Source organism: Hylobates moloch, unplaced genomic scaffold (genome assembly GCF_009828535.3).
Source record: "Hylobates moloch isolate HMO894 unplaced genomic scaffold, HMol_V3 SCAFFOLD_8, whole genome shotgun sequence".
In the NCBI taxonomy this organism is placed as follows: Eukaryota; Metazoa; Chordata; class Mammalia; order Primates; family Hylobatidae; genus Hylobates; species Hylobates moloch.
This window is the reverse complement of record NW_026652283.1, coordinates 37,272,285-37,286,657: the sequence shown is the minus strand read 5'-3', so window position 1 is coordinate 37,286,657 and position 14,373 is coordinate 37,272,285. Positions and strand designations below refer to the sequence as shown.

At 50.1% G+C, this 14,373-nt stretch overlaps 1 protein-coding gene across 5 annotated transcripts in view; it reads left to right on the top strand.

The window, feature by feature from the left end:
• KIAA0319L (KIAA0319 like) overlaps nt 1-12,313 on the top strand; it is a 124,710-nt gene extending 112,397 nt beyond the window's left edge. For 4 of the 5 annotated variants that reach the window (XM_032160221.2, XM_032160220.2, XM_032160222.2 and 1 more), the window contains exons 17-21: nt 1,553-1,695; nt 2,806-2,928; nt 3,498-3,588; nt 4,700-4,791; nt 11,045-12,313. In XM_032160221.2, the coding sequence (XP_032016112.1) occupies nt 1,553-1,695; nt 2,806-2,928; nt 3,498-3,588; nt 4,700-4,791; nt 11,045-11,232 (637 nt within the window). In that variant the 3' untranslated portion in view covers nt 11,233-12,313. The remainder of the gene's footprint in view (nt 1-1,552; nt 1,696-2,805; nt 2,929-3,497; nt 3,589-4,699; nt 4,792-11,044) is intronic. The other variant, XM_058443410.1, reaches the window with a different exon arrangement.
• The last annotated feature ends 2,060 nt before the right edge of the window (nt 12,314-14,373 follow it).

Here is a 14,373-nt window from a genome sequence, read left to right as displayed (position 1 = left end):
TCTGGGTTTCCCTGAGCTTCTGGCTTGGACTGGGTTGACTCAGTTAAGGAATTCAGGAAGAACATGTGGTTGGAAGAAAATAGTATTTTACAGTGGGAAAGAACATGGCCCTTATATTAGACCCAGCTTCTGAGCCCTGCCCCACTTGTGTTAGCTCTGTGGGAAAGTTACTTCACCTCTCTGAACCTGTTTTACTATCTGTGAAAATACTAGTACCTATTTATAGGATTGTTATGAGGATTAAATAAGTTAATGTTTGTATAGTCCCTCACACATAGTGTTCAATTAATGGTTATGAGTTGATTTTGAGACTTGTTGGATTTGAGGTATCTGTTGAAGCTCTGGGGTAGATATTCACACAAGTATTTGCAGATATAGACTGGTCACTCAGGAGAGATGTGAGGAAGGGAGATAAAGATCTGAGGGTTATTGATATATAGACCGAAATTGAAACTGTAAGCATGAATTAGGTAACTGGGAGAAGATAATGGGCAACGGACCACACATCCTTCATGGCAAAGGTTTCTTTTGTTTGTTTCTGGAATTGATAATGCCACATTGTTAATCCTATTGTGCAGCCAGCTTTTAGAAAGTCTATGGCAGTACTTCTCAGACTTTTATGTCATGCATGCCTAGAAAATGATACCATTTATAGGGCACCTTGGGATAAACAGAGAAGGCTGCTTGTACTGGAAGCAACTGGTCCAGGGCCTCTAGGATACCCGGGTTCCACCCAGCCACACTGCATGCTGAGGGGATCAATATGTTGGTCACACCTGTAAACCAGTGTGACCGACTGATTTAGAAGGTTCTAATTGTAAAACTCACATGGAGCTCAAGGGGCAGGCTACTAAAAATTAAGGCTAAGGCATAGAACAGACTTGGTACTACCCAGATGTGAGTTCACATGTGGCCTATCTTGGACAGAAATTGACAGTCAGCAAACAGATTCTGGGCATGGAGTAATTTCATAGCAGCCATACTACAGTATAAGGTCTTTTTGTTGTCATCATAATTGTTTTGGCTATGTTGTGACCTATGGATAATCTTTGATGCTGTCCAGCAATTTACATTAACAAAGCATTGTAGTTTGTCTTTCAAGTAAACCAGTCACAAACCCAGCAGTCTTAGCTGGAAAAAGGCAGACAGCAGGGATGTAGCCATACGAAATCCCCATTTGTCATCCTCCAGTTAGATGGAGGGTATGGGTCTTCTTGCTGGAGGAATGGGTTCTTTTGTTAGCTGGGGCAGCTTAGGGCATTTTAAAAAGAACAGACTTTGTAGTCAGACATAACAGGGTTGGGATCTGGCTCTGCCATAATCAACTGTGTGACCTTGGGCAAGTTACTTAACCCCTCTTAGAAAGCCCCAGTGTTGTTCTCTGTAAAATGGAGATGACCCTGATAATACCTTTCTCACTGGCTTGTAGCGACAGAATGCATGTAATACTTAGCACAGTGTCTGTCGCAAACAGAAGGTACTTAGTAAATGGTAGCTGTTGCTGCAGGTATGGACCGCTTCAGCTCATTAGTACTGTTGCATGTCTCTGCAGCACCAAAATGGTATTTTTTGTTCAAAACGAGCCTCCCCACCAGATCTTCAAAGGCCATGAGGTGGCAGCGATGCTCAAGAGTGAGCTGCGGAAGCAAAAGGCAGACTTTTTGATATTCAGAGCCCTGGAAATCAACACTGTCAGTGAGTAATTCTGGGAAGTTGGGAGCAAGAGCCTACCCAGTGCCTGCAGCTCACCCGTTGGTCCTTTCTGTCCTTGGCCTTCATCTCCTTTTCTCTGGGAAGATGGAGATAATCATTTTCTTGCACTACTATTACCATGAAAGAGTCCTGATTCATCACTTAACTTGGTTCTTAACTTGGGGCCCGTGGGCCCCTGAGATCGGGTTCAGAAGGCTGTGAGCTTGAGTGGGGAAAAATTACATCTTTGTTTTCACTAACCTCTGGCTGAAACTCACTGTTTCCTTCAATGATCAATGTAGGCAACAAACTACAGTAGCATCAACAGAACCTGTGGCTTTGAGGCAATAGAAATCGCAAATGATTTCCTATCACATTACGTGATGTCATTTTTACTTATCACTACTTCAAAATTGTGATAGTTCTTAAACCCACTTCTAGCTCTTGTTATTTAATGCTTATTTATTTATTTATTTTGAGACAGAGTCTTGCTCTGTCGCCCAGGCTGCAGTGCAGTGGTGTGATCTCAGCTCACTGCAACCTCCGCCTCCCGGGTTCAAGTGATTCTTCTGCCTCAGCCTCCCAAATAGCTGGGATTACAGGCATGCACCACCACGCCCAGCTGATTTTTATATTTTTAGTAGAGATGGGGTTTCGCCATGTTGTCCAGGCTGGTCTCGAACTCCTGACTTCAAGTGATCTGCCCGCCTCGGCTTCCCAAAGTGCTGGGATTATAGGCGTGAGCTACCATGCCCAGCCTGTCTTCTTAAATATTTCAAAAACGTTTAATATAATGATTGCCTTCCTTTTGAAGTACTATAGGTATTTTATTTTTGCAATTCTGAGAAGGGGATGTGTGGGACATAAAAGATTAAGAATTGCTGATATAGACAAACAACAAGTGAAGACAGGCTGGGAGTGTCTTTCTAGTGGCCTTCTGACTGCTCTAGTTTTGTCCAGTCGAGATGAGAAAGGCAGGCACCATGCCCAAGGTGGGTCTCGAGGACACATAGCATTAATCTGGGGTGCTTTGGTGCCCTCATGGGCTCTAGGTGCTGCTTGTCACCCCTGGCTGACTCCTGTTGACTTTCTTCCCTTTGCTGCCACTCCCAGCATGTCAGCTGAACTGTTCCGACCATGGCCACTGTGACTCGTTCACCAAACGCTGTATCTGTGACCCTTTTTGGATGGAGAATTTCATCAAGGTGCAGCTGAGGGATGGAGACAGCAACTGTGGTGAGTTTTCTGTGTGGCACAGTGCCAGCCTGTTTGGCGCTGAATGTGGTTCTGCGCTGAGTGGGTGGGTGTTGGTGTTTCTGAAGCAGATGAGCAGGCAAGGAGAAGAACTTTGTGTATTTTCTGTTTGCAGAGGACTTTTACTTCCTTCCTCCACACTTGCTCAAGGTTAGAGGAAAGCCTTGAAGCAGTTGTGGAAGGAGAACCAGGCTTAACTCAGATCCAGTGCCTGTTACAGCCTAAATCCCACCAGCTGAAAAGCCTCCTGTCTTTTGGAGTGCCTCCATGCTGTAGCCTAATGGAAGCCCTCGTTTCCCTCTTAAAGCTCTTTCCAGCCTGCACCACTGCTGCAGGGTCTCAGGGCTTGCCTGGAGCAGGGACTGGAAAGCAGGGACATTTCAAAAGGTTTAAAGCTTCAGCTGCCCTTAACTCCAAGGTCTCACCTTCCTGGGGAGCCTGGGGCATTCTTGTGTCCAGAGTGAAGCCACACCTGCCCAAGCTGGGAGCAGCCCAGACCTCCCTCCCAGCCTCTCCCTCCACAGCCCTCACCATTTTGATTTTCTTGGCAGAGTGGAGCGTGTTATATGTTATCATTGCTACCTTTGTCATTGTTGTTGCCTTGGGAATCCTGTCTTGGACTGTGATCTGTTGTTGTAAGAGGTAAGATGGATTTTCCTTTGAAATTCATTCGGGCTTCTTGTCATACATTCGTTCCTCAGAGAGGTATTTGGCACCTTCCACGTGGAAGGACTGGGCTGGGTCCTCAGTCAGCATTAGAGAGTTCTGACCCACCTAAGGCATGCATGGGCAGCTTTGCTCATCCTGAGACTCTCCTGAGGGCAGAGGCACACTCCTTCAGTGAGTGGCAGCCACTGCAGTGATTTGGAACCTGGGAAACATGGCTGAGCGGGAGCAGGGCAAGGCGGGGAGGTGAGTGTGAGGGCCAGGGGTACAGACCTGGATCACATCTGTAAGGTGCGTTTTCTTTAGTGCACCACACCGTAGCCTCACCAGCATAGCCCGCGAGTTTTTAATTCTGCCTTCCTTTCTAGTTGGGATTCGTGAGTGTGCATGTTTCCACACAGGTATGCACTTAGGCTAGCCAGGCTCAGGCGTCCTGTGTTTTTTCATTTGAGTCTTCCTATTGAGTCTTCTAAGATGGAATGGTTACATTTATTTTATGTTTTCATTATTAATAATATTATTTCTGTGTATACTGTGTGCCATAATATTTTTATAGGTAATATCGTTTTTAATACACATAACCTTTTCCCATTTTACTGATAAAAAAATTTAGGCTCAGGAAACGTACATCACTGTCTGAGGACCAGTTAATGGTGACAGAGCTGAGATTCAACTTTCAGTATAACCTCTTATAAAACTTAGAACTAAAGGAATTTTAAAAAATTCCCACCAGTCTAAGACAACCACCATTACTAACTTTGCTAGTGTAATGCCTCTCTCCTCTCACACCCTTCAAGCAGAGGATTTTGTTTTCTTTATGTTTTTAACCAATCTGTCGTTCATTGCCCACATGGGATGGTGAGTCCGTGCCAAGGTGATCATAGCTCCCTTGCCCTTCTCCAGAATTGCTGAGGAACATTTGAGGAACAAATCACAGTTGCCACCTTTCCTGGCTGAGAAATGAGGAGAGGATACCCCTCCCAGTAGGTGCCCCACCAAAATAGGGCCCTGCATGCACATCTGGCTCTCATCCTCATCCTCCTAGAGAACCTCTTTCCTCAGCAAGGGTGGGGGTTGTGTTTTTTAGGCAAAAAGGAAAACCCAAGAGGAAAAGCAAGTACAAGATCCTGGATGCCACAGATCAGGAAAGCCTGGAGCTGAAGCCAACCTCCCGAGCAGGTAGGGGCCCTGGCGCCAGAGCTTCTAGGTCTGTGCACTCTCTGTGGAAGGCCACTGTCACTAGCCCCTCCTGAGTGTGTCACTAACAGCCCACTGTGCTTGCAAAGCATTTTGTTCCCTTTTGCCTGATGAAGACTGAGGGTCAGATTTGCCCTGAGCTGCACTGAACAAAATGCCTCCAGGACCCACTTCACATGCTACTTCTGCTTGGCGGGGGTGCAGGGCCTCTTGTTTTCCTTTGCCTGGGCATTCTCCTCATGTTTCCCACCTGGAGTTCCGCTTTTCCAACTGCCCCGGATAGTCAGGGTCAGGGACCTTGGACTTGACTCTTACTGCTGACCAGTCTGTCCTTTATGGGCAGAGATGAGACCCAGGCCCGTGTCTGCCAGCTGACCACCTTTCAGCCAGCCTTGTTCTCCTGTCTTCCTATCTTTATTATTTGGCAAGTCCTCAGCTTCTGTCAGTGTCTTAGGGCAGATAGAAGGGCATTTCCTTGCACAAACACTAAGATGACTTTGAGTGATGGCACTGGGAGATCAGGGCAGGTAGTGGGCCTTCCTTCCTCGGCTGGGCTGGGTCACCTGGTGAGGGTTTCACTCATCATGGATGCTATGGGACAGGTATCACTGGTTTATGAGAGCTAGACTCTATAAAGCGATTGCTAAACACTCTGCAAGTAGAACTATTTTTATATAAAGCATTTCTTAAACACCTTTCATGCTTAAGCTTTGTGTTAGGGAGAGGCTGTGGGGTATAGGGAGTCATCAGACACAGGCTGTGCCCTCAGTCTAGTGATGGAGAAAAGACACACAGTAGCAGAAAAGAACAGGCTCACAGCAGTCTGGACTCTGCACCAAGAGCTCAATCCACCAACACTGTCAAGGTGGAGATTGGAGGTGGTGGGGCTTGAAATGAGCCCAGGAAACCAGAGCAGTGAGGGTGGGCGGAGCATTTCACCCAGGAATATTGAGAATGAGGGTCTGGAGGTGAAATGTGCAAAACCCACCCCTCACACTGCAGCCAAGGTTTTTATCATGTTACTCTGATCATGTTTTTCACCCCTTGACATTCTTCAATGACTTACTATTTCTAGCACAAAAAGCTAGAACTTTTGGTCTGGTAGATGTGGCCTTTGTGAGCTTACATCAGTTTGCTTTTCTAGAATCTTTCTCTTTGCTGATCTGCCTCTTTTCTAAAAAAGTTCTGCTGGTTCATCCAGTAATCTCTTTCTTCTTTTAAAATGTGGAGACAAGGTCTTGCTCTGTCACCCAGGCTGGAGTGCAGTGGTATAGTCATAGCTCACTGCAACCTCCAACTCCTGGGCTCAAGTGGTCCTCCTGCTTCAGCCTCCCAAAGCAGCTGGGACTACAGGCATGTGCCACCATACCCAGCCCTAGAAAGCTCTTTCTTATCCCTCCCTTAACCTCCTCAAGTTGTGCTCACCTTTCTCCCACATGCCTGGGTCGGCACTTCTCTCGCCGTCTCATGATTAGTTATGTTTGCCTGTCTCCCCACCCATCAGTGAAATCCCTGAGGGCAGGGGCTGTGTCTCATTCATCTTTGGGTATGGAGCGGGACCACTGTGTGCCAGGCCCTGTGCCAGACACTGCTTATATTGTGGTGAATCAAATGGACACACTCCACTCTTGTGTAGCTTATGTCAGACAGACATTAAGCAAACTCGCAAGTACATAAAATATGCTTATAAAAGGCCTTTATGAAGAAAAACACTTAAGCTGAGACCTGGATAAGTGGGAGCTAGCCAGATAAAGCTGCAGGAAATAGCATTCCAGGCAAAGGAACAAAACTGGTGCAGACCCAGCTGCTGGAAGGGGCAGAGAGCATTTGAGGAGGTAGAAGAAGGTGACATGCTGGACAGGTTCACCTTCCCACGGAGTAAGGGGTGAGTGACCCAAGGCTTAATGGATGAGCAGGGGCCCTGCTGAGGACTCCTCTTGAGCACAATGGGGAGCCACTGATAGCTTGTTAAGGGGATGAATGGTGGGATTTGGTTTACATTTATTATTATTATTATTTGAGACAGAGTCTCGCTCTTACCACCCAGGCAGGAGTGCAGTGGTGCGATCAAGGCCCACTGCAGTCTTGACCTCCGGGGCTCAGGTGATCCTTCCGCCTCAGCTTCCTAAGTAGCTGGGACCACAGGCATGCGCCACCATCCCCAGGTTTTTTTTTTTTTTTTGTATTTTTGGTAGAGACGGGTTTTGTCCTGTTGCCTAGGCTGTTCTTGAACTCCTGGGCTTAAGTGATCTGCCTGCCTTGGCCTCCTAAATTGCTGGGATTATAGGTGTGAGCCATGGCACTCAGTCTTGATTTATATTTTAAAAAGACAACTGTGTAGCTGGGCGTGGTGGTGGGTGCCTGTAATCCCAGCTACTCGGGAGGCCGAGGCAGGAGAATTGCTAGAACCTGGGGGTGTGGAGGTTTCAGTGAGCCGAGACCACTCCAACCTGGGCAATAAAGCGAGACTCTGTCTCAAAAAAAGAAAAAAAGATAACCGTGGCTGACAGATGCAGGGGTTGGAGGGGGAAAGGCTAGCTGAAAGGAAGTTAGATAGAATGTCCTTGGGGTTAAGAGGCAGATAGATTCTGGATACATTTTTGAGGAAAACTTGATGAGGTTAGTGGTCTGCTGGCCGAGGAGTGTGGGAGAAGGGAGAAAGGAAGGATGGCTCACAGCTTCAGCACTGAGGGTTGGGTGGTGGTGGTGTCCCTGAGATGGGAGAGACTGGAGAAGAAATGTTGGAGGAGATCAAGTGTTTGGTTCAAGACAGTTATGAGTGGAGTTGAGGAAATGAGAGGGAAAGATTGACAAGGCCCAAATTGTGAAAGTTTGACTACCAGCCTGCAGAGTTAAGCATTTCTCCTGGTGATGCTGGGGAGCAAAGTCTTAGATATGCTGGTTTAGGAAAATCAGTCTGGTGACAGCATATAATAATTGAAGGGGAGTGGCTACAAGTGGGGAGACCAGCAAGGAGATTTTTGGTCCAAGGAGGAGCTGACAGTGGTTCACACGGTGTGGTGTCAGTGGGTTATAGCTAGGCCTGGCAAGGTCAGGGCCGACTTCCAACCGAGAGATGGAGAATGATAGTGCTGTTGACAGAATCAGAACCTCTGATGCAGTGACTGGGTAAGAGAAGATGAATTAAATGGAACTCAGCAGAAGAGTCAGACCTGGAACTGTAGAAATAGGAATCTCCCATCTGCTGGTGAGGATCAGCACCACAAAGGGTCACATCCCTTATGGGGGTACATTGAGGGACAAAAGAAGAGGCCTAGGGTTGAGGACCCCAAGAAGGACCATCCAGGAGGGAGGAGGGGATTCATTAGGGGGCAGCCATCAGTGTTTGCTGCTGCAGAGGCCGAAGAATCAGAATTGATAGCACCAGAGAAGCTCCTGGCCCAGCAGAGAGCTGCGGTAGAGTGGGGGTTGACAGTGGAAGTGAAAGCGCAGGTGATTTCGGAAGAGAAGTGAGGAGATGAAGGCCCTGAATATTTAAAAATCCTTTTAGAAGCTGAGCAGTGAAAGCTAGAGAAGCAGGATGGCAGGCAGAGGGTAAGGGCCTCCTCTTCCTCGGGGAAGGGCTCATGAACAGATCTGTGGGTGGCAATGTCGAATGCGGGTAGAGGAGTGGTGCGTTGGAGAGGCGCTTCCTGACTGAGGAGGAAGGAGGGAGAAGGGAAGAGAGGAGAGAAAGGGAGCATGGAGTTCAGATGCCTCTTCTGAGGCAGGAGGGGAGAAACAAGGGGTGATGGCCCGGAGAAGTGCCACGCTGCAGAGGCGAGATTGGATGGGAGCCTGAGCTCAGCACAGCGGACATCTTAGGGAGAGGGGAGAGCCACAGGGTGTTCCAGTGGCATCTAGGTGGCCAAAACCAACAATATGCAACCAGGTGAGGGCAGCAGGACTGGTCTCTTGTGGGCAGTGTCTACCGAAGGGAGCTGGGAGAGCCTGCTCAGGTTCGGTATGGGTCTGAGCAGGCCGGACGAACTGGTTCTTGTTCTGGGCTCAGTGGGTTAGCAGGTCCAGCCTAGAGTAGAGTCACTAGGAGGACGAGGAGAATGAGATTCAAGACCATATGGTGTCAGGTATGGAACTGAAGAAGTTTAGCTGGAAGAAGGGTAAATTGAGTGGGCCTATGGCGGGGAAAGAGGATGTGTGTGCTCAGGAGCCTGGACGGACCATTTGCCAGGAGCCAGTTTAGGCTGAGGATGAGCAGTAACTGAGGAAGGAGAGCAGTGCCACCTGGTTAAGTGTAGAGCTGCCCCCCTCAGGAGGCCCCCTTTACATTCAGCAGCTATGGCTTTGTTTTCTCTTGTTGTTGTTGTTTTTTTGTTTTTGTTTTTGTTTTCTATTCTATTAATTTTTTTTCTAAACCTTTCTATTGAAGTATATTAGGTTGAACCTAGGCTCCTGTCCTCACTGCTATAGCCAGAGGGGCTTTGGGAAGGAGGCAGCTGTGAACGGGTGGGTATTTCAAGGGGCGAGCGAGGGCCTTTGGAGGACCTGGGCCCTTCCCTGGGCCTTTTCCACTGTCCCCACCACACTAGAGATGTCCCAACGGTCAGTGTTCTTCTGTGGCCCTGCTGCTCTGCTGCCCGAAGACTCAGTAGGAGAGGTTCAGTCAAGACCCAGAACTGTAACCTGACACCGACGCGGGTGAGGACGCTCCCTGCCCAAGCCCCAGAGCATGTGGCACAGGCACAGCTGCACATGCGCAAGGTCCTCGGGGCGCATGTGTTCCTGAATGGCAGGTGCATCAGGGTCTGGATGCGCTCATCCTGGAGACCTCGGGGCACTCCCAGCCTTAAGTCAGGTGTGGCTAGGAAGGGCTGAATGGCTGGGAATCCTCTCAAGACACTTTCAGTAATGTGAGGGAGATCTGGATCTTTCTTCCCGGAGAAGGGAGAATGATTATTGGATGATGAGATTGTGGTGCTGGAGAGGGCTCTCCCCTCTCCCTAAGATGTCCACCCCTCACCTGACTGGTTATGTTTTTTTGGTTTTTTTTTGAGACGGAGTCTCGCTCTGTCACTCAGGCTGGAGTGCAGTGGCGCAATCTCGGCTCACTGCAAGCTCCGCCTGCCGGGTTCACGCCATTCTCCTGCCTCAGCCTCTCCGAGTAGCTGGGACTACAGGTGCCCGCCACCATGCCCGGCTAATTTTTTGTATTTTTAGTAGAGACGGGATTTCACCGTGATCTCGATCTCCTGACCTCGTGATCCGCCCGCCTCGGCCTCCCAAAGTGCTGGGATTACAAGCGTGAGCCACCGCGCCTGGCCTGGTTATGTTTTTTAGAAAGGAGGGAGGTTAGCTCCTGGGCCTGGGCAGGAGTTTTTGCAGTAGCCAGAGGGCAGCCATCTTTGCTGTTGGAGCTCTTCTTATCAGACCACATTTCATGTCTGTGGCCTCTCGGCATCTATAGGGATAAGTAGTGAAGGGACTGCCATGGCTTGCAGAATCGCAGGTGTCTTCTTCGACCCCAGGTGCTTCCTACAGTTCTTGCTTTGTGTGTTCTGTGATTTGGCTGCTTGGGACTGCTTCTGAGAGTCCCCATTTCAATCAGGCTCTCCCAGCAGGAGAGACCTCTCCGAGCATGCACCTGCTCTGCCACGCTAGCATCCAGTGAAGCCAGAGCAAACAGGAGCCCACAGAGCAAATGTCTACATGGACTGAAATGGCACACTCCTGCTGTGCCAGGACTCAGTGGCCCTGCTGACCTAGGATGCAGCTAAAAGCTCATTCTCCAGAGCCTGAGTTCTTTGTGCTTTCCTGCCTACCATGTCACTCCACCCATAGAGGGAGATGATAAAATATTCCAAATTTGAAAGGTAAAGAAAAGAGAATGTCAGCCGGGCGCGGTGGCTCAAGCCTGTAATCCCAGCACTTTGGAGAGGTCAGAGTCCCAGCCTGTACGCCGTCTCTATAAAAACACAAAAATTCGGCGGGGGCCTGTTTCCAGAACCAAAGCTCGTGGATACTGGAGATGAAGAACCAGCAGGAGACCCCAGGTGTGCTCTCATCCATACTCTGTGACACCCCTTGGTGGACTGTTCCAGCCAGTTGGGCCCGGGAGAAGGACTAGGGAAGCTTCCTTCCCATCTGCACCTCCCAGCCTGGAGAGGAGCCTGTGACTTGCCCTGTTCCTTGGCTCCTCAGGCTGGGGTAAGGTGTCGGGGGTGGCTGCAGCCTGGAGGCCAGTCTCCTGATGCTGGGTTCCTTGTTTTCCCTGCAGGCATCAAACAGAAAGGCCTGGTGCTAAGTAGCAGCCTGATGCACTCCGAGTCAGAGCTGGACAGTGACGACGCCATCTTTACATGGCCAGACCGAGAGAAGGGCAAACTCCTGCATGGTCAGAATGGCTCTGTACCCAACGGGCAGACCCCTCTGAAGGCCAGGAGCCCGCGGGAGGAGATCCTGTAGCCACCTGGTCTGTCTCCTCAGGGCAGGGCCCAACACACTGCCTGGCCAGTCCTCCTACCTCCCGAGTCTGTGGGCAGCTGCTGTCCCAGCATCTGCTGGTCATTTCACCCTGACAGCCCCAACCAGAACCCCTGGGACTTGAATCCAGAGACGTCCTCCAGGAATCCCTGAACGAAGCTGTGAATGAAGAGGTTTCCTCTTTAAACCTGTCTGGTGGGCCCCCAGATATCCTCACCTCAGGGCCTCCTTTTTTTGCAAACTCCTCCCCTCCCCCGAGGGCCAGCTCCTGGCCTCTGCAGCTCCCTGGTGGGCAGGGTCACTGTGCCTGGAGTGCTGCAGGGCGAGGCCTGCTGTGCTGCCCGCACACCTGAGTGCAAAACCAAGCACTGTGGGCATGGCGTTTCCTTCTCTGGGGTAGAGTACACCCTCTCGCTAGGCAAAGAGGAAGTGGCACCCCTCCCCTTGCCACAGATGCCGAGATGATAGCATATAAATGATATCTGGCCCCCCTTAACACTGGAGCCCCACTCCCTTCTCCCATCCGGCCCGAGATTAGGGAGGATTGACTGTGTCAGGGATGGCGGGTGGCCTCTCTCGCTGCCAGGGCCCTTGTCAGAGCAGCCAGGCTGGACAGACGGCCTCCCTCCTCTCCATCTGACCGGCACCTGCTGCTTCGGGGCTCAGGCCACCGCTCCCTGTCCCCAGAGGAGATAGCCCCAGATGGACTGGAATGTTGTGGCATGAGAGCGCATGTGTGCGACAGCCCCACCGTGGTCCCCTCTCTGTCCCTCCATCTGTGTGTTTTCTGTGTCCCTTGCATGTGTGCGTGTTAGAGTGAGCGCGTATGCATCAACTCATTGGGCTCTTGGCTGCTCACAAGGCAACTTTGACTTGGAAAGACTTTCAGCTCCTTGGAACCAAGACTTCCTGAGTCCCCCTCGCCTTGGCTCTGTTCCACCATGGTTATCTGAGTGTTGGGGAATGGAAACTTTGGGGGAGCGACTTTTTAAAGAGACACTTACAATTTCTACTACTGCACTACTGTCCATTGTGGGATGATTAAACATGGTATTTAACTGTGCACTCTGTCTGTTGGGTGTGCTGCTTCACGCTACATCTCGGACCTATGCACAGCTCCCACCCGCTGGGCAGCCCTGTGAGGTCATGGCCTCTGGCAAGGAAGTTTTAGGCCTGGCATCAGCACATGCAAGCCCTGCCTGCCACTGGTGGGTGGGAGTGCACCACCCCAGTACCCCTGCTGGCTTTAAGGGAGGAGGGTTGATGTCCCTTCTTCCCATATATTTTGTTAACACAAAAATGATCATGTCCACCTGTGACCAAGCTGGGGGGACACAGAGTGTCCTAAAGTCCAGGGTATGGCTTTAGAAATTTTGACCACTCATCTTCCCTTTGGGGTTCCCAACTAGTAGAAGTTGGCCACATGCCCCCAAATGTGTTGACTGTACCTAGTTCACAGAGCACTTTGCTGGGCATGTGGCTTGGGAGGGCTGGTGCACAGCCTAGCACTCCCAAGGCAGGGAGGAGGGAAGGACCACTGAGCTCATGCTCCCTCCAGGGCCCTGGGCACAAAACCCTGCTGCAGGAGGGCAGCAGTGGCTGTTTTTACAGATAGAGAGCTGAGGCATAGTGAGATGAAGTAATTTAATCTACACAGATGGCGACAGAGGAGAACTCAGGCCCGGCGGAGCCTTACTCACTCTGCAGCAGTCTCCAACCTCAGCACGAGAGGCTTCTTCAAACAGGTTGCTGGGTTTCTAATTCAGTAGGGCTGGGGAAGGGGGAGGACATAAGAATTTGCCTTTCTAACAGCTTCCCAGGAGATGCTGATGCGCTGGTCCTGGGCCTCGCTTTAGAACCTCTGGCCTAGAAGCGCATAGTCAATGCCACATGAATAGGAGCCAGCACATGTCCCGTCCTGAGTGAGGGTGAATGAAGTAAGTTTAGAAAAGGGAGGGCTTGAATCTGCCAAGGAGTGTCCTCCAAGCTAAGGGCACAGGTTTGCTCAGTTGACGGGTGGAGGTGGGGGCAGCGTTGCAGCCCAAACACAGCCATAGCAGACAGGCTCTGTGGAGCGGAGGGCACTCCAGAGAGTGGCCAGATGAAAAACGAGTTGGCCTGCACAGTGGAAGCCATTGGCAGCTCAGGCAACAGAACAGTGGAGCTGGGTACAGGCCAGACTGCACAGAATAGCTGGGTGGAAGGCGATAAGGCCTTGGTGAGGTTGGTGCATCGGGAATAGCTTCAAAGGATTTGGGAAGGAACCACAAGACCCGACCACTTACTGGCTTTGTAGTTAAAAAGGGAGGCTTCCCTTTTCCTCTGGGCCTCTTTTCTCCATCTTGTTTATCTCAGCTACAACCCACTGAAGGACATATATATATATATATATATTTTTTAGTTGGAGTTTTGCTCTTAAATGGGGAGCTGAATCCTGGGAACACTGGCAATCATGATTTTTCTTTTTCTTTTTTTTTTGAGATAGAGTCTTGCTCTGTTGCCCAGGCTGGAGTGCAGTGGTGTGATCACTGCAAGCTCCACCTCCCAGATTCAAGCAGTTCTCCTACCTCAGCCTCCCCAGTAGCTGGGATTACAGGCATGCACCACCACACCTGGCTAATTTTTGCATTTTTAGTAGAGATGGGGTTTCACCATGTTGGCCAGGCTGGTCTTGAACTCCTGACCTCAGGTGATTCACCCACCTCGGCCTCCCAAAGTGCTGGGATGACAGGCCAGTCATGATTTTTCTTGGCATTTATTAGTTGGTTAAATAAAGCATTAAAAGAAAGTGCCGTCCTGTTGGAGCAGTCGAAGCTTTTCCCCAGGTCACGCCCCTGTCTTCAAGTGGATCCTAGGAGCCCGGAATCCTCTCCCTCTGAAACCTGGGGCTCTATATGGGGGCTGTTGACAATTTCTGTGCTTTCAGCCACTGTGCAGCACTCAGCCTTTTGTCCCCAACCCGCTTGCAAGTTCATGAGGCTAGACCCGTAACTTGTGTTTTGCAACACTCTTACCTCTAATACAGCACAGATATTCAAACATCTTACGCGAGCTGCATGATCTGGGAGTAGTCAGTGCCTCAGAATACCCTGGCAAAGTTTGTAGTCTGAAACAGGACTAACA